The sequence below is a fragment of the Phacochoerus africanus genome, chromosome 1 (assembly GCF_016906955.1).
Source record: "Phacochoerus africanus isolate WHEZ1 chromosome 1, ROS_Pafr_v1, whole genome shotgun sequence".
NCBI classification, from domain to species: domain Eukaryota; kingdom Metazoa; phylum Chordata; class Mammalia; order Artiodactyla; family Suidae; genus Phacochoerus; species Phacochoerus africanus.
In genome coordinates, this window is record NC_062544.1 from 217,439,196 (window position 1) to 217,457,631 (window position 18,436).

The 18,436-nt window shown below is 53.8% G+C and overlaps 1 protein-coding gene across 3 annotated transcripts in view; it reads left to right on the plus strand.

Moving 5' to 3' along the window:
- Positions 1–18,436, plus strand: part of ADCY5 (adenylate cyclase 5) — a 162,745-nt gene that overhangs the window by 113,051 nt on the left and 31,258 nt on the right. For all 3 annotated transcript variants that reach the window (XM_047790662.1, XM_047790647.1, XM_047790655.1), the window contains exons 6-12: positions 1,917–2,075; positions 2,874–3,015; positions 5,222–5,362; positions 11,016–11,038; positions 12,204–12,348; positions 13,831–13,928; positions 17,165–17,252. In XM_047790662.1, coding sequence (XP_047646618.1) covers positions 1,917–2,075; positions 2,874–3,015; positions 5,222–5,362; positions 11,016–11,038; positions 12,204–12,348; positions 13,831–13,928; positions 17,165–17,252 — 796 coding nt within the window. The remainder of the gene's footprint in view (positions 1–1,916; positions 2,076–2,873; positions 3,016–5,221; positions 5,363–11,015; positions 11,039–12,203; positions 12,349–13,830; positions 13,929–17,164; positions 17,253–18,436) is intronic.

Consider the following 18,436-nt stretch of genomic DNA (forward strand, 5'->3'; position numbering starts at 1 on the left):
TGGGACACGGTCCATCCCCAGGGGACTTCCTGTCTGCGAGGGACTGTCCCACAGCCCGAGTAACTTGACTGATGTTGAATCGATGGAGGCAGGGAAACAGTGGGGCAGAGCCGCCTCCCAAGGACCCCGGCTTCATGGAGGGTTGATTTACAACCCCTGGCTTTGGGCTTTTTCCTGAGCTGCTCCCTCCGCAGCAGCCTGGGAAGCCCTGCCCAGAGGGACGTGTCCTAGAGGAAGGGAGGGCTTTGCAGACCCCAGGGCAGTGGGAGGTGTGGTGCCACCTCTCCCGGAGAGGAGACCGGCTGGCAGCTGTGCTGTGCCCCGGACCATCCTTCAGGTCTCCTCACAACCACCCAGCCAGGGGTTCAAGCCACCGGCCCCACTTCCCAGATGAGAAAGGTTGGGCTCACAGGGGTCAAATAGCTCCCCAGAGCAATACTGCAAGTGGATGCAAACACGGATGTCCCCAGTCAAGCAAGTCCATCCTTCCTGGGAGCAGTTAACATACAGGATCTTTGGCCAGTCCTTGGTTCCTGCTGACCATACAAGGAGTTCCGGTCTTTAAATGACATGCACAAGCCAAGCTTCCATGTTAGCCAAGGGAGCAGGTCAAAGTTTGCCCCATTGTGGGTTCAGTAACTGAGCTTTAGAAGTGGCCCGGACAGGGCAAAGGGAAAGCCACCGTGGGCAAAGTCAGAGTAGCTAACCCAGAAGGTGGCCAGGCCACCCTGTTTGGCACAGTTCCTTTTGGCACTATTTGCCGAATGCCCCTGCGTGCCTGGGCTGGACGGTGAGTCCCTCTCCTGGAAGCACGGAGTCTGTTAGGGGAGAGAGGCCAGGACTCCCATTGCTCTAATACAGGCACTCCCGGTGGACACCATCAGGTAAGGGAGGGCCCGGGAGAGGGCATTTGTTCCATTGGGAGGACCAAGACAGGTTTCATGACAGAGGTGGCCTTGGAATTAGGCCAAAAAGGTAGACTGAGAGATATCTACCTCAGCAAGTGGCCAGAAGCCTCATGGATAGAAGGCACAGCTCCAGCAAAAGTATTTGCAGAGTTGATCCCAGGACAAGAGAAATGATGGGTGATGCAATATTCCCTTCGGTGGGTGTCAGCCTCTCACTAAGTGGGCTGGGGCGAGAGCTAGAGTCCACCTAGTGGTCCTGATTGTCAGGCCAGGCTCGGATTGCCAGCTGGCTCCACAGCTGCCGATGGAAAATGCACGCTGGGTTCCTCCCGCCAGAGCACTGGCTTCCTCCTCCACAAAGCTCGCCCCACACACATTCCCAGAGCTGTAGAGCTTCCATTCCACTCCCCCTCCTACGGGCGGCCCACCCACCTACTGGGGACCCCCTGGGGGATGTGCGTGGTGCATGTGGCGGGGATGAGCATTGTCTTCTAGTGTGTGGAATGCCCCTGGTCCTCTGCACCTGCCCCGGCTCCCTTCTTTCCTGGGCAGGACGTGTGTCCTCTTTCCATTATCCTGCTAATGATGAAGAAACAGCAGTGTGGATGGATCTGAGAAGTACATGCATGGGGTCTGGAGTGGCTATAACTTCCTTGTCCACTCAAGTTGGCACTTATGTACTTGCATTTTCAGAACACAACTTAATTATTGGCTGAGGGTAGCGCTGGTTCAGGTGCCCTAGCTGGGCAAGGACGCTGTGGGGCCTGGGTTTTAGTGTGAGGTGCTGCGCCACCTTGTGGGAAAGATGAGAAACAGCACCTGAGTGCCAGGGCCCGGCCCCTGCCCTTCAGGTTGAAGTCTCAGACTCCGGATTTGGGCTGGGCTGGAGAGAAATGACATTTGACCCCCGTGCCTTCTCACACACCCTGACCCCCTGCCTTCCAGCCACTCCCACTCTATGCGCCTGGCCCTGACCCCCTCCCAGCCTTACCCCTGCTCCATCCCCAGGCTGGTCCGGGAGGTGACAGGTGTGAACGTGAACATGCGTGTGGGAATCCACAGCGGGCGAGTGCACTGCGGTGTCCTTGGCCTCAGGAAGTGGCAGTTCGACGTCTGGTCTAACGATGTCACGCTGGCCAACCACATGGAAGCTGGAGGCAAGGCGGGGTGAGTGAGGGGCTGTCATGGGGAGGGGGGTAGAGTGGGTAGGGCAACGGGCTAATCACAGCACTGACACCACACATGGCAAGTTGTAAGGGGCATGATCAACCAGAAGATATTTACACAACCTGCAGCCTGTTGCGGGATGTGGGAGGTGGGGTAGACTTCTAGAGGAGGGAAAGGACCCCGGATAATTTTGAGGGTGGCCAGGACATAAGGAGGTGGGAGGTGAGCTGGCCAGGCAGGTGGAGCAGCATGAGGACAGGTGAGGAAGGTGGGCGTTGGGGGAGGGTGCCAGGCTGAGGGAGCAGGCTGAGGACAGGCACAGGTAGAGGGAAACAGTACTTCCAAGGAATGGAAGTGGAGCAGATGGCCTTTTAGGAACCAGGGGGAAAAACAGTGCCTGTGTTAAGAAAGACATTTGTGCCAGGCTGGGGGACTTGGACACAGTCTTGTAGTCAGCAGGAGCCACCGCTGGCTTCTGAGCAGGTTTGCAGTTTGTGAGGCTGGAGGCCGTGTTCTCCCAGCACGAGGATGATGTATTAGTAGCAGGATGTTGATGCGATAGGGTGTGGTCGTGGAGGACACGAGCTGGGGAGGGGCCCACCTGAGCCATCCTGATGATGCTGGAGGGCTACCGTCCACTAAGGTCGCATCAAGGTCAGGGTTAGCATTTGAGCCAGAGTTTGGAGCCCTGGGATTTGAAGGATGGTTGAGTCGGCTGCAGTTCGGTTCTGCCTGGGAACCCGACTCTTGGATTCATACCTGCCTCGCTCCTCTCCCTGCTTCCTTCCCCACCTGTAGACGCATCCACATCACCAAGGCCACCCTCAACTATCTGAACGGCGACTACGAGGTGGAGCCAGGCTGTGGGGGAGAGCGCAACGCCTACCTCAAGGAGCACAGTATCGAGACCTTCCTCATCCTGCGCTGCACCCAGAAGCGGGTCCGGGGCCAAGGGCTGGGGCTGGGCCGGGTGGGGGACAGAAGGGCTTCATTTTGTCAGAGGGGACGTTTCTTTACCTTCTCTTTTCACACTCTCCTTGAGTCAAGTCCTGAATTCCTTAGGCAGTTGTTCCTGCGCCTCGGGAAGAACGGGAGAGCTGCAGAAGCCTTTTGAAGGCTGATGGCAAAGTGGGGATGTTTTCATTTTGCTTCTGTTGCAAAAATGCAGCAAACCTCAAATCAGTTAGCCACAGTTCAGCAGAAAGGCCATGAGATGGAAACGAAGCATCAGGGAGCTGCGTGTTTACCAGGTTCTATTTGCATCTGGTTTCTTATCTGCTTCCTAAACTAGGGGAACCCCACCACCCCACCCTGCCTATACTTACTTACCTTTTTTTTTTTCTTGAAACTCTTGTTCCCCTCTTTCCCTCTCTAGTCTGTCTTCTTTCTTCTTTTGTCTCAGCCCACACTTGCCAAAATGTGAAACGGAATTATTAGCAGACTTCAGGCTTCTATTTTTAATAGTATCATGTTCCATGTTCTTAATTTTTAAAGCAAATCCTCATTTTATATTTTACCCATTTTCTATTTCTCCCAAGATGAAGGTACCTTTGACCAATAAATCTTTTCAGTTGAATGTATCCATTGGTCAGAGCCTTTTGGTAGAGAAAAGCTTCCCTGTTTCTTGCCTAAGAAGTTAGACAAAATTAAGCTGTGATAAAAGTTCAGAGAGTGTCTTGGGGACAGCAAAAGGAGGTCTTTCAAGGTGGGCAGAGACCTTTGAGGCATGCGTCCCCCCTGAGAGGGACTCAGAGGGGCGCACTGTCTGCTGTAGCAGCACAGCCCAGCACATGGATCCTGGCCGAGGGGCTCGGAGGGAGCTGTGTCAGGCCCACCATAGACACCGGCAGAGGCATGGCAGAATTTAGACACTTTGGGGGACGTGCTTGGTGGCTTGATTGACTCATTTTAAACATTTGCCTAGAGTTCCCATTGTGGCTCAGTGGTGAACCCGACTAGTACCCGTGAGGACGCAGATTGGATTCCTGGCCTCACTCCGTGGGTTAAGGATCCAGCGTTGCTGTGAGCTGTGGTGTAGGTCGAAGACATGGCTCAGATCCCACATTGCTGTGGCTGTAGTGTACTGGCAGCTGCAGCTCTGATTCGTCCCCTAGCCTGGGAACTTCCATAGGCCATACCTACAGCCCTAAAAGCAAAAATTAATTAATTAATTAATGAAAAATGAAACATTTGCTTGTTATTTGGCCATAGTATAAAGGCACTGGAATCCCCCCAGCCCCTCCTCCTACATCCACCTGCTGGCTTCACAGGACCTCTAGTCTTGCCCCCCTACCCCACCCAGGCTGAAGGCTGACCCTCTGCCCTGGGTTCTCTGGGTCTTTGTTATTCTGTCTTGACACATGGTCCAGGAAGATGAAATGAAGCCAAAAAGGGACACGCGCCCCCCTTGCCCCCCAGCCCCGGCCCAGAGCAGTGTCTGCTAAGCAGGTTGTGTTCCCTCCCCTTTGCCTCCCTGATCTGACCTGCTTCCTTCCCAGGCTCAGGGAAGGAGTTGAGGGGGAGACTGCCCGAGGTCTCCCCCGGCCTCTCCAACCCTCTTCCTCATGCTGCTGGGGATGGATGGACAGACAGACTGTGGTTGGCACATGGATAGCTGGCTGAGGCCCTGTTTATGTATGTGTACAGTGCACGTGAGCCCTCTAATCTCTTGTGCTAATGACCCAAACCTCCAGAAGCTGCCTTCTGAGCAGCAGGGCCTGTCCAGCTGCCCGCTCTGCTAGAATGTCCCTATTTTGGGGTGGAGATTGGAATCTCAGGTTTCCTCTCCCTCCATCACCGCCAGACACCTTCAGACCCAAACTCTGCCCACCCCTAAAATTCTCTGCCAACCACAGATATTCCCAGGCCTCTCTGCTTTCTCGCAAGACAAACCTCATCATCCTGTGCTGCTGCTCCCACCTGGGCCGGCCAGGGCTGGTGCTGGGGGTTTGGTTGGATTTAGGATGCTTAAGTAGGTGAGCCTTAGCATCTCAGCATACCTCTGGGCTCAAGGCTGTGCAGGGAAGAGAGGGGCGGCTTCCTTAATTCCTACCTGGCCAGGCACCTGGGAGGAATGAGAAATTCCTTCCTTGGGCTCACCTGGTGGGTCCTGCCCTCAGGCTGATGCATCTGTGTTGTTCTCCCAGAAAGAAGAGAAGGCCATGATTGCCAAGATGAATCGCCAGAGGACTAACTCCATCGGGCACAACCCGCCGCACTGGGGGGCCGAGCGTCCCTTCTACAACCACCTGGGCGGCAACCAAGTGTCCAAGGAGATGAAGCGGATGGTGAGTGGCTGGAGGGGCAGTATGTGGGCAGCACTCTCCAGGGGTAGGGCCTTCTGTGGGTGACAGGGTTGGGCTAGGTCCCTCGTGTCACCCAAGGGACTCTGGAGAGCCACAAAAGGGGAGTTGGGAGGGGTCTTGGTTCTGACTTTGGACCAGGAGCCAGAGCACCTAACTTCCAGCCCTGGGCTTTCTCCATGAGCCCCACCATCTCTTGGCATGCGTGCCAGATTTGGCTTTGGAGCAGGGTGGCGACACCCCTTCCTCCCTCCCCTTGACAGAGCTTGCTGGGTGCAGGCTGGAAGCAGGCCCGTTGGGCTGGACTCAGGGTCCAAACAGAGCCTCCGGAGGTCTCTTGGCAGTGTCTGGGGAGCCCTAGGGAGTTGGGTGGGTACCAGCTTGTCAGACACCTTCCAGCATCTGCTGCATTTCCTAGGCAGTTGAAACACATCTCTTGGCTCAATTGCTCAGAAACCATCTCAGCACTCTTTGGCAAGTGCCAGATAATGGTCTTTTTGCCCTCTGCACTAAAAAACACCCCGCCAATTCCAGCCTTCCAGTGGGAACCTGCAGGCTGAGGGAGCAGAGGCCATGGTAGGGGTGCTGCCTCCATCTCAAAGGACCCTGCCTGCCCCGGGGGCGGATACCCTTAGCTGCTTCTGCACATATCAGGGTTGGGCTAAGTCAGGGTGTGCTGCCCCGTTCGGTCAGTGATGCTAGTAAGGTGGTGGGAGGAAAGGGAAGAGCGATGACGAGAAGTCAGGTCACAGCAGTAGTGTTTTCTTTCTTTTTATCTGAGAGCTTGGCTTCTACATCTGAGCTCAGTCTGTAGCTCAAGGGCAGCCTGGTTCCCAGGCAGGGGTTGTCCACCCTGGGAGGGGGCAGGAAGCCGTGTGTGTGTGTGTGTGTCCCCACTTTATTCCCACAGAACCAATTAGAGGAATTGGGGGGTGGCGTTGCTGGCACTTGGATCCCCACTTTGGGGGTCTGTGCATCAGCAAGGGTTTAAGTTGCAACTGCAGGGATTAGAGAGACTCCGTGGGGATCCAGCTGAGTCAGCAGACAGAGCCTGGGGCCTGGGGAAGGTGACAGGCTGGGGACCGAGTCATTCTCCTCGCCAGCTAGCACGCAGCAGGTGACAAATTTTTCAGGAAAATGTACAAGAGAGAAAAGTGAATTGAGTCAAGACCTCCATTTTAACTTGTGATAGTAAAGAAGCAACGTGCAGGACACCAAGTTTATAAGGGACAGAATGGGAGAGGCCAGCCTTCCCCAGGGCTGAACTTAGACATCCCAGACCTGGCCAGTGCCATCCAGGGCTCCAGACACCACTGCCCCACTCCTGTGCCCCCCCCAAAGCAAAGAGGGCTTGCTGGACCCTCCCACCTTTTCCCCCAGTTCTTTTTTTTTAGGGCTGCACCTGCGGCATATGGAGGTTCTCAGGCTTGGGAACCAATAGGAGCTGTAGTCCCTGGCCTACACCACAGCCACAGCAATGCGGGATCCAAGCTGCATCTGCAACCTACACCACAGCTCATGGCAGCGCCGGATCCTTAACCCACTGAGCGAGGCCAGGGATCGAACTGTGTCCTCATGGTTCCTAGTCGGATTCGCCAACCACTGAGCCACGACGGGAACTCCCTTATCCCAGTTCTTTAATCATCTCCTGCAGACACCGTACCCACGTGAGAGAAAGCTAAGAGGATGAGAGGAAAGAAGAGAGACTGAGAGTGGGGTGCAGAGGGAGGCTCTCATCCAGGTGGGAGGAAGAGAGGGACAGGGGAGCAGGGAGAGTGGAGAGAGGACCGAGAGGGAAGGTGGGAGATGGTGGGGAAGCAGGAGACATGAGGAGCGGGGAAGGGAAAGGTGGGCCAGGACAGGGCGGGAGAGAAAGAACCAACCAGCAGACAGGAAAGGGGCCTGCCGGTGTGGTCTCCGTTTAAAATCTTTGAGAGTTTTTGTCTTTAGTGATGTTTGGGATAAGTGGACTCTTTAGTTATTGCAGCATCTCAAAGGAGGCAGTTTGGACCTCTAAGCACTGGTTTGGCAGACGCATTAATCATTGTTAGGACGAGGAACCTTAGAAGAATTAGCAGATGGGCTGTAATGGGGAAACAGTCTCACGGGAGATTAGCTGCTGGAAAAGCTCCTCCGTGGTGTTAATTGCTTCACCCGTCGGGGAGGGAATGGACAGTGAGCAGGGACACCTCTGGAGAGGGAGAGAAGAGGATCCCTGTCTCCCTCCTGGAGGGACAGAGTCACCTGAGGGGCCAGCATCACTGGTCAGAGTGTCTAGGCGGGGATGGGACAGGATCCGGCAGCCACCAGGCACACCATTGGCTTTTGGTGCTAAACTTGCCCAGAAATCTTTGAGAAAGAGATGCATAATGAGACCTCATCCCCTGACTTCCACTGCAAAGGGGGCGGGGGTGGACGATGAGCTGCAGCAGGGACTGAGCAGTGAGAGAGGTTCTCACTCACAGTCAGCAGTTTCTTTCTTTCAATCTTGTTCCAACTTTTACTCAGCTTTTAAGATGTAGTGATGAGCTGTGCCAGTTTATGTTTAGGCATGAGTGTTATTGGGTTGCTAAGGTTATTTATGAATAAAAAGGTGGACGGGGGAGGGCGCATGCGTGGACATCTGCTCATCTAACCAGGCATCAGGAAACTCTGCCTTCTCTGGGGGCGGCAGGCTGGGTCCAAGTGCCAGGGCAGACAGGCAGACTGGAGCCTACCCCTCAGTGTGGACGTGTGGGAGGCCTGGCCTCCACTCTCACAGTAGGTCAGGGGGAGAGGACTCAGGGACCAAACAAACACAGAGCTGAGCTGCTGCCCAGATGTGCTGAGACGATTGCAGAAACCCACCTGAGGGTGTTCCTCCCTGGGCTGGAGACCATTGAGCTAGAACCAATAAGCAGGCAGGGGACTGGAATCAGCCTGCTGGACTGTGTTCTTTTTTTCGGTGTGTGTGTGTTTGCCTTTTCTAGGGCCACTCCCACGGCATATGGAGGTTCCCAGGCTAGGGTCTAATTGGAGCAGTAGCTACCAGACTACACCACAGCCACAGCAATATAGGATCCTAGCCGCATCTGTGACCTACACCACAGCTTGTGGCAACGCTAGATCCTTAACCCACTGAGCAAGGCCAGGGATTGAACCTGCAACCTCATGGTTCCTAGTCGGATTTGTTAACCACTGAGCCACGATGGGAACTCCTGGACTGTGTTCTTAAAGGCCCTTTGCCCAGGTTTCTCCCCCAGAGTGTTTTCTGACCCCAGCCTGGCCCCCATCACCAGCCCCGGGAGTCAGAGACAGGTGTACGAGAAACATTTCAGGTGTGGTTTTGAAACTGACAGCACTAACAGCCCAAATGTAGCCAGAACACGGACCTAGACTTGAACCCACGAGCTGGAACTCGAACCAAGTCTAAACCCAGATTGGGACTTGAACCCACGGTTTTAAATTAGAATCACTTTCCCAGGGTCTGGACTCACTGAGATTCAGCTTCTTCATGTCTCCGCGCAGAAGGAATTCAGCAAGAGACAAAGTAACAGGCAAGAAATAGATTTAATGGGATAGGACACTTGCGAGAGATGCAAGCAGGCAGGCAAGGCGTCTTTGCCCCAAGGATCCGGTGGGCTACAGTTTTATCATCCAAGGGGAGTGGGTGTCGGAAAACACCACCTCTTCCTTTCTGGGAGTTGCAGCTCCTCCTTAGTATCTGGTAAGGCCTGTATTCAAATCAGCAGAAGGGCAGTCCTCAAACTCCCGCCCTTGGTCTGAACCTGAATGCAGGTCTTACCCCATCCCCCACCCAACGACCTGAGGTGTATCTCATGCTTCCACTAGTCAAGCAAGACTGCCTTGTTCTGAAGGCTTTTTTTTTTTTTTTTTCCCTTGTCTTTCTGCCATTTCTTGGGCCGCTCCTGCGGCACATGGAGGTTCCCAGGCTAGGGGTCTAATCGGAGCTGTAGCCACCGGCCTACGCCAGAGCCACAGCAACACGAGATCCAAGCCGCATCTGCAACCTACACCACAGCTCACGGCAACGCCGGATCCTTAACCCACTGAGCAAGGCCAGGGATCGAACCTGCAACCTCATGGCTCCTAGTCGGATTCGTTAACCACTGCGCCACGACGGGAACTCCCTGATGGCTTTCTTGAACAGTTATTAACTTACAGTGATCTCCTAAAGTCCCCTAGGCCTCCCTCTTTATCTATGGTCCTTTATTGGGACTTCTACACCTACCTGTGCCTACTTCATCCCTATCAGTGTGAGCTGTGGAGACCATCATGGGCAAACCACGGCACAGATGTCCTCCAGGTAAATCATTGCCGGCCCCCTAGCATGATCCGTGGAGAGCTGGCCTCCGCTGCCCGCCCAAGCTGGTGCCCTGACAGAGCACATCCACAGGTGCTGCCACCTTCCCAAGGGATGGGGACGGTGAGGTGGGCCGGGTCCAGCAGCCTGAACTGAGGGCTTGATGCTTATCAGAGGACAAGGGGAAGGGAACACAGCCACCAGGCAGCCCAGGAGGAGCTCAGAGCCCACAGCTGGGCACTTGGATGTGACACTAGGGGTGGCAGAGGCCCCTGGAAGCCCTGAGCTTGGGGGGAAGAATAGATAGCACCTCAGTAGCCATGGGCCCCATGTCTGCTTTGGAGCCCAGCAGCTCTGGCTCCAACATAAAGCCCACTCCTCAGCAGGAATGAAGAGCAGCGTGCTCATTTGGGGTTTGGGTTCCCCCGATATTTGCCCCCCTGCCCCGCCACCGTCTGCCCAGCAGTGTGCTCCACGCTGGGCGGCAAGGATGAGAGGTCACCCTCTGTCCCTGTCCTGGCAACCTGAGCCTTACCTGAAACTGCCTGGCCTGGGATGCCTGCACCTCCCCCACTGTCTCCTGGATCCCACTCTGTCCCATCTGAGGGGCCCCTCCCTCCCTACTGCCACAACTGCTCAGACCCTGACACACTCCTACCCTTGGTGGACTTTATAGGTGAACTCTAGATAGGGCCTCAAGTTTGGCAACCAGTCAGGGCCTTTCCCACCCTCACCCCTGCCCTGTGTGAATGGACATCAGAACAGTAGGCCAGCGGGGGCAGGCAGGCGCCTCGCCTCCTGGGTCCCAGCCAATGCCAGCCTTACAAGAACGCATTGGTTCTCAGACACCAGAAAAGCAGTGGCAGGTAACCAGAGTTTCATTTTCTTTAGCTCAAAACTTGTAAACTCCCAGGAGCTTTTATGTGTGCTCGGCTGAGATAGGCATGAGTGTGCATGAGTGTGTGTGTGTGTGTGTGTGCACTAGATGGGCTTAGCAGTTCCCTATTTCCATCTGAATGAGTGGCAGAATTGGGAGGGGGACAAGGAATTGGGTGTGAGGACAGGAAGAGCTTAGACACATGGATTCTGCCAGTGGGGGACGTGAAATCACAGTGTGCCCCAGACATCTAGCCGGGAGCCTGACCCAAACCCAGCTGTATTCTCCAGAAGAAGGGAGGCAGGGACCCCGGAGTGACAGTGCTCCTCATGTCCAGGCTCCCTGGTAAACTGTGGTGAGAGGACAAGCCACAGCCTCCCCACAGCCCCGCCTCTGGAAGCCTCGGTTTGCATCCCCTCCATCCTCATACTCCTCCTCTCTCTGTGTGTCTCTTTCAGGGCTTTGAAGACCCCAAGGACAAGTGAGTAGCTTCTTCACTCCTGCTCCCTTGGCCCAGGGGGATGGAAGGCTCCAAATCTGCCTGGAGCTCAGTTTTCCACACCCCATGGAGGACAAGTCCAGGGCACAAGCCCACTGCACCTGAGACAGCAGCCCAGGAGCCCAGGCCCCCGGCAGAGGCTGGGCCTCCACACCGCCCATTCGGCATCTCCACCCCACACTCACACACATGCATATGCACACTGGCACACACGCATGCGTGCACACGCACACACACGCATGCACATGAAGCTCCCAGGAAAATACAGGCTTAGCACACAGGTCGCCAGCACCCGGCCACATCCCAGCGCCCTAAGGAAGTGTCCCCCTTGGCTCCTCCCCTTCGCAGTCTCCAGAACTGTCCAAAATCCTACTTGAGGGCTGGGCTTCACTCTGGGAAGTAGGGTGTTTCGTTCAGCACCCAAAGGTCATGAAACCTCCTTCCCAGAGAGTGCCCCGAGCCAGGTGACAGCAGCCAGGTGATTCCCAGTCCCTGCCGCAGAAGGCTTGCCATCTGGTCTGGGCCTTTGATTCAGGATGATTTAACCGCTGCAGAGGGAAGAGCAGAGACTGTTGCCTGCAGGGGAAAAACAAATCTTCAATAATAATTCATATTGTCATTACCATGTAATGATACATCAATAGAGGCAGAAAAGCCTCATTGTCAGTGAGGCCCCCCCAAGCCCCTGGGTCTGACTGGGGCAGCTTTCTGTACAAGTGCGCAGTAGTTAAGAGGGAGCCCTAGAGGAGTTTCCACTGTGGTGCAATGGGATCTGCCACAGCTAGTGAGCTGGGATGCAAGTTTGATCCCCAGCCTGACAAAGTGGGTTAAAGATCTAGCCGTAGCTGTGGCTTTGGTCACAACTGTGGCTCAGATCTGACCCCTGGCTGGGGAACTCCATATGCTGCAGCAGAGCCAAAAAAAAGAAAAAGAAAATTTGGGAACACGAGCTTTGGGCTGTCCTGGTGTTAATCCCAGCCTCCCCACCCCTTATTAGGGCTGATCTTAGCAGCTGGGTGGGGAGGGCCCCTGGGGTTGGAGTGGGGGGGTGGGGGTTGTCCCTCTGATGGGTCTGGAGCAGAGCCAGCCCTCTAATGGCGCCCCCTGGTGGTCAGCCTGTCTTGTGTCTGCACCCCTTGCTCCCCAGGAACGCCCAGGAAAGTGCAAATCCTGAGGATGAAGTGGATGAATTTCTGGGTCGTGCCATTGATGCCAGGAGCATCGACAGGCTGCGGTCCGAGCATGTTCGCAAGTTCCTGCTGACCTTCAGGGAGCCTGACTTAGAGAAGAAGGTACAGCCCCCTGGCTGGGAGGGGGCCCCTCGGGCAGAACTAGGACCAAGGGGAGGGGGACAAGGCACCAGAATGGTTCCCTCGCCCGTCTTCATCACAGTGGAAAGGGTTACTTCCTGTCACCTCCATTTCCCCAGCTCTGATACTGCCCTACCTAGGAAATGGGGGTTTTAGGGAGACGTCCTTGGTTGGGAGGGATGAATCCTAATTTCCATTTCCGGAAAATGGGGGTATTTAACATACTTTCCACACAGCGTCCTCATGAGGATTAAACAAATCCTTACGTGTAAAACACATAAAACAGGAGTTCCCGTCATGGTGCAGTGGTTAATGAATCCGACTAGGGATCATGAGGTTGCGGATTCAATCCCTGCCCTTGTTCAGTGGGTTAAGGATCTGGCGAGCTGTGGTGTGGGTCACAGACGTGGCTCGGATCCTGCATTGCTGTGGCTGTGGTGTAGGCCGGCAGCCGTAGCTCTGATTCGACCCCTAGCCTGGTCACCTTCATATGCCGTGGGAGCGGCCCTAGAAAAGGCAAAAAAAAAAAAAAACCGCATAAAACACTATCTGTCACATAATGGATGTTCAATAAACATTAATTGCTCTTTGAATTATTAGTATTATTAGTATCTATTATCATTATCATTACCAGTGGACCATCCAGCTGCCGTTGGCACCCTGGAAAGTCCAAGTATTAGAGTTGGAAGGGACAATCAAGAGCTTGTCCCATCTCTCTACATTATGACTGAGAAAGTAAAACTCAGAATAGCTGGGTGACTTGCTCAAGGCCACCTGGTGAAGTTGTGGCAGAGCTGGAACCAGACCCTGTCCAGGGTCTTTGCTCCATGTCACAGGGTCTCCCTGGTGTTCAGTCAGCATGGGCTCATGTGAACTCATGTCCTGGTCAGGTGAGGCACCCCTAACTAGGAGGGTAAAACCATGGGAAGGAACCTCAGTCTGTTTTCTGGCATAAATGGAGCTGACTCGTGGCTCACCCTCTCTGGGTGACTCTGCCAACATGGCCATTCATGCAGCCGATTGGTGTCATAGGAGGAGCTGGGGCTGGGATCGGGACCTCAGATGTGAGTTCTGTGACTCTTAGCCTCTCTGAGCCCAGCTGGCTCAACCATGAAGTAGAAACAGCGGCAGTCCCGTGTCCACTTCCTGGGGCTCTTGTGAGGATGCGAGGTGATGCTTGCGGACCCCAGCCCGTGTCCTGGCCTGTAGTTGGTACCCAGGAATGTGGCCCACAATCATTATGAGTTACTCTCATGGTAACTCGGCCTGCAGAGCTGCTGGTTTACACAATTCAACTGCCCTCCCTACAGGCACCCCTGTATGGTGAGTGGACTAGTGGCTTGAGAGCTATGGCTAGTGCTGGTTCTTGGCCAGGTCTTCCAGGTCTTGGAGGTGGGCTGGCCTGGGTGTGTCTGGGGTGGAGTGGGCTGCCTGCACCCCCTCACCCTGCCCGTGTCCTCTCAGTACTCCAAGCAGGTGGATGACCGATTCGGTGCCTACGTGGCATGTGCCTCGCTCGTCTTCCTCTTCATCTGCTTTGTCCAGATCACCATTGTGCCCCAGTAAGTACCCATCCCTCCCGGGCTCCGTCCTCTGGCTACAGGGGCCCCAGGAGTGGGAGGGGAGGTCATGTAGGAGAGCAGAGGTGGAAGTCGGGACTGAACTTGCTCCAGGAAGGAAAGAAGTTTCTGACCATGTCCTCAGTGGGACCGGGAAGCCAGGAGTCTGCCTCCTCCTTGACAGGGAGGCCATGTGCTCATTGCAGATGGAAGACGTCTGTCTGGGTGCCACCCAGGGCACGGGAGACCCCTTCTCTCCACTTCATCCTCTCATTCCATTTTAACCACTGCTGCCCATCGCATCACCCAAAGTATTCACCAGGCTTGTTTCTGCGTGACCTTTGGTTCTTGCAAAAAATCAACACCTCTTCAAAAGATGAGGGTTTTCTTTTCTGGATATTTAAAGAATGGATTTTAGATTCTGATGGCTTTTCTCAAAGAAGTGTTCCTGAGCTCTCCTGAGGACTGGCTGTGTTGCTGAGAGAAGTCTGTGGCTTCTGAGGGGACTTCTGAAGCAGGCGGGCTTTTGGAAGTGAAATACTCATTAGGTAGTCAGGCACAGTAGGGCCACACATAAGTGGGATACTTCATGTATGTATGTGTGTGTATGTGTAGATATACATTTTTTACTTTGTATTATGCAATATTTCCAATATATTGAAAAGTAAAGCAATTAATATAATAGACACCCACCCCCTGGATAGAATAGTTGTTGGTATTTTGCAATTTTTGTTTCATTTTTTTCTGATTTTTAAAGTAAATTTAAGACCCAAGGATATTTTGCCCCTAATGCCTCAGTATATACCTATTTTAAGGGCATTTTGTTTCTTTTCCTTCCTTCCTTCCTTTTCTTTCCTTCCTTCCTTCCTTCCTTCTTTCTTTCTTTCTTTCTCTTTCTTTTCTAATTGCCTCACCCACAGCATGTGAAAGTTCCCAGGCCAGGGACTGAATACAAGCCACAGCTGCAACCTGTGCCATAGCTGGGGCAGTGCTGGATTCTTTAACCCACTGCATCAGGCTAAGGATCAAATCCACACCTCTGTAGTGAACTGAGCCTCTGCAGTTAGGTTCTTAACACACTATGCCATAGAAGGAGTTCCAGCATTTTGTTTCTTAACCACGATGCCTCATATACCAAACAAAACTAACACTGGTTCTCTCATCTAATACCAAGTCCATGTTCAAATCTCCCAAATTGCCCCCCCCCACCAAAGGTCTTCTGCTCTTAGTTTATTTATAGCCAGAATATACTCAAGATCCACTGGTTGCGTTTATGTCTCATGAATCTTAACTTCATCTAGCAGATGAGTCCCCTCACCCCAGCACCTTCTGTCTTTCATTTTGAAGTAACAGTAGGCTTCCAGAAAGATCACAAAAGTACCACGGAGATTTTCTGGACATCCTTCATCCAGTTTCCCTTCTGTTGACAACTTCCATAACTGCAGCACAGTAGTCAAGATGAGGACATCAGTGCTGCAGTGAGACTATGAATGAATCCACTGACTGTATTCTAACCTCATCAGCATCCCCCCCAAAGGGCCTTTTGTGTTCCAAAGGCTGGACCAGGATCCCACATTGGCTTTATCAGCTGTATCTCCTTAGTCCTCACCAATCTGTGACACTTCCTCCGCCTTTCCTGATCTTTCATGGCCTTGGCACTTTTGAGGAGCCCTGGCTAATGAATGCATAGGCTGTCTCAATTTGGGGGTATCTGATGCTTCCTCGTGATCAGATTGAGGTTATGCATGTTTGACAAGAATCCCACAGAAATGACGGTGTGTCCTTCCCAGTGTATCCAAGAGGTACACAATGACGTTGACATGTCTTACTGCTCAATGACTTTTATTTTAATGGCAATCATTGTTGAAGAGATGGCCCTGCATTTGTGTCTGCTGTGACCCTGTCAGGTGAATACCAGCCTCCAGCTGCTCCCTGGTTATGCAGCTCAGGTCTGTGAGGCCATGCAGTGCAGGTGGCATGATGGGCTTTTGCTGGCATAGGAGGACCTGTCTTCAGTATTGAAATGGAGCTCTAGGTATATAAGCAACCTAGACTTACTGTCCTGTTGCAACAGAGTCCCCTTCACCTGGGTGCTTAATCCCGACTCTTTGCTGCTTCCCTTTCTCTGCAGCATTGCTTGGGACTGGGTTATCCCACTCCCCTCTCTGCCTGCCGTGGCTTCACTCCCTCCTCTGGCCACATCTCTGAGTTTCTAAGGTATCGACGGAGGTTGTTCTCTGGCCGTCCTCACTCTAGGGGAGCTTTAAAAGCTGCTAGAAAGGTCTGTCTTCCCTCTGAAGAGAGCTCGCTCCCTTGTTTGTTTGTTTAAGGCAGCTAGGTGCTGGCTTCTGGGGGAGCACGGAACAAGGACCCCTTTAGACCAACCTCCCCGGAGGTGTTGCCTGCATCCTCAAGTCTTCCACTTGCCTTTAACCTGCCAGCAGCTTCACATCTCAGGCCGTCTCCCTGGGTCTCAGGCCGTCTCACTCCCTGAAAGGGTGGAATACCTGGGGCCTCCTGTGCTGTGTCGGGGCGTGCTGTACTTCAGCCAGCCCCTGCCCCAGGATGGCCACAGCAGGCTCCAGATGGAAAGTCACTAGCAGTTCTTTTGCCCAAGGCTTCTGGCCTATGGTCTGCCTCCATGAGGAGGGGCAGTGGGAGATCCTTGCCTTTCTTATGATTGCTGTTGGACTGAGTGGGAACAGGGGAGCACAAATGAAGAAGGACCTCTTGAAGGGCCTAGAAGTGGGGAGGGGACAGGGTTTAGGGACACTGCCCTCCAAAGAGACATGTCACTGCTGTTTCTCAGAGTGGCTGGTTGGGCTGTTGACACATGCATTTCTGTAAACGATGGCCATTTATCAAATCAATTTTCAGCCTTCAGAGTTACTTGTCAAGCCATGAGCAACTACCTGGAGGGAATGACCAGGTGCTTTTTAAAACAAGTCCTTCCAAGCTCAATGAAGTAACTCCTTGGAGAGCGAAGACTTCAGCAAAATATTGGGCAGGGGTCACCTGGCTCTCCATTCGGCTCCCATATGGGCTTTGGCTCCCCACCCCACCGGAAGGTGCCAGGACTAGCGGGAGGGGCAGGAGCCAGACTGCTGTGGAGGGTCCTGAATCGGTTCACCAGGCTGTGAGTCTGGGCAGGGGCTGCAGGGGAAATGGAGGAGGCAAATTCTGCTTCCTTCTCGGGGCCTCTCTGAGCCCCAAATGCCCCAGCTCCTCTCTCCTTCCAGCTCCGTGTTCATGTGGAGCTTCTACTTGTCGTGTTTCCTGCTGCTGACCTTGGCGGTGTTTGTGTCTATGATCTACTCCTGCATGAAGGTGAGTCCTGCTGACACCTGAGGCCCAGCCCATTGAGAGGACTCCTCCCAGGAACCTGGGCGTCACCCCTGGGATCAGGGTGCCTGATGCCGGGTCACAGGTCTTGACTGGCATTGGAATCAAGCCAGACTGGTGGGGAGGGGAGGGCGTGGGGAGGGAGGTAGTTTGTTGGGGGAGCCTTATTTCTAATTGGCTGTTTTGATTCGCCTTTGCACATCTCTACAACAAGGAGATACTGTTACTGCCTCTTCCGTCTGTCCCCTTGGTGTGGGGTGGGCAGAAGGAAGGGCACGTAGCCCAGTGCCTGACACAGAGCAGTGGTCAGTAAACATTTGCTGAACAAATGGGAAAGATTGCTCTCGACACCCCTTCCGTGTCCTCATGTGCTCTGGAAACAGCCCTGGAGGGTGCACCATAGAGATGATGGCTTTTTTTTTATTTTTATTTTTTTGTCTTTTTTGCCATTTCTTGGGCCACTCCCGTGGCATATGGAGGTTCCCTGGCCAGGGGTCGAATCGGAGCTGTAGCTGCTGGCCTATACCACAGCCACAGCAATGTGGGATCCGAGCCACATCTGCAACCTACACCACAGCTCACGGCAATGCCGGATCCTTAACCCACTGAGCAAGGCCAGGGATCGAACCTGCAACCTCATGCTTCCTAGTCAGATTCGTTAACCACTGAGCCATGACAGGAACTCCAAGGTGATGGCTTTTGAGCTGTCTATCAAACAGATGAGAGGGAGACCCAGAGTGGTCCATTGTTTCAGACACAGGTAGTAATAAGGGCGTGAGACCCTGTCCTGTGTTTTTTTCCTCCCGCATCTCCTCTTCAGCATGCTGGGTCACCATCCAAGCTGTGTCCTTCAAAGGGGCCTGCCCCCAGCCCATTCTGATCTGTTGTAGAAATCACTCAGGTCCCCATTTGCCTTGCCCACCAAGCCTTTCCCTCGGTTCCTTCCCCACTGGCTTAAGAATTCCCTGCCCGGGCCAACCTGGCTCCAGAAAGCTCTCTACCCCGACAGGTACAAGCCCTCTCCCACCTCGTCTGTAACCATTTCTCTGCTCCTCCCTGACAAACACGTGAGGCCAAGCCCCTGAAGGCTCACACTCTGCCATCACCTCCTACACACTCTGCAGTGGGCACCGTGTTCATCTTCCTGGGAGATTAGACCTTTGTCACCT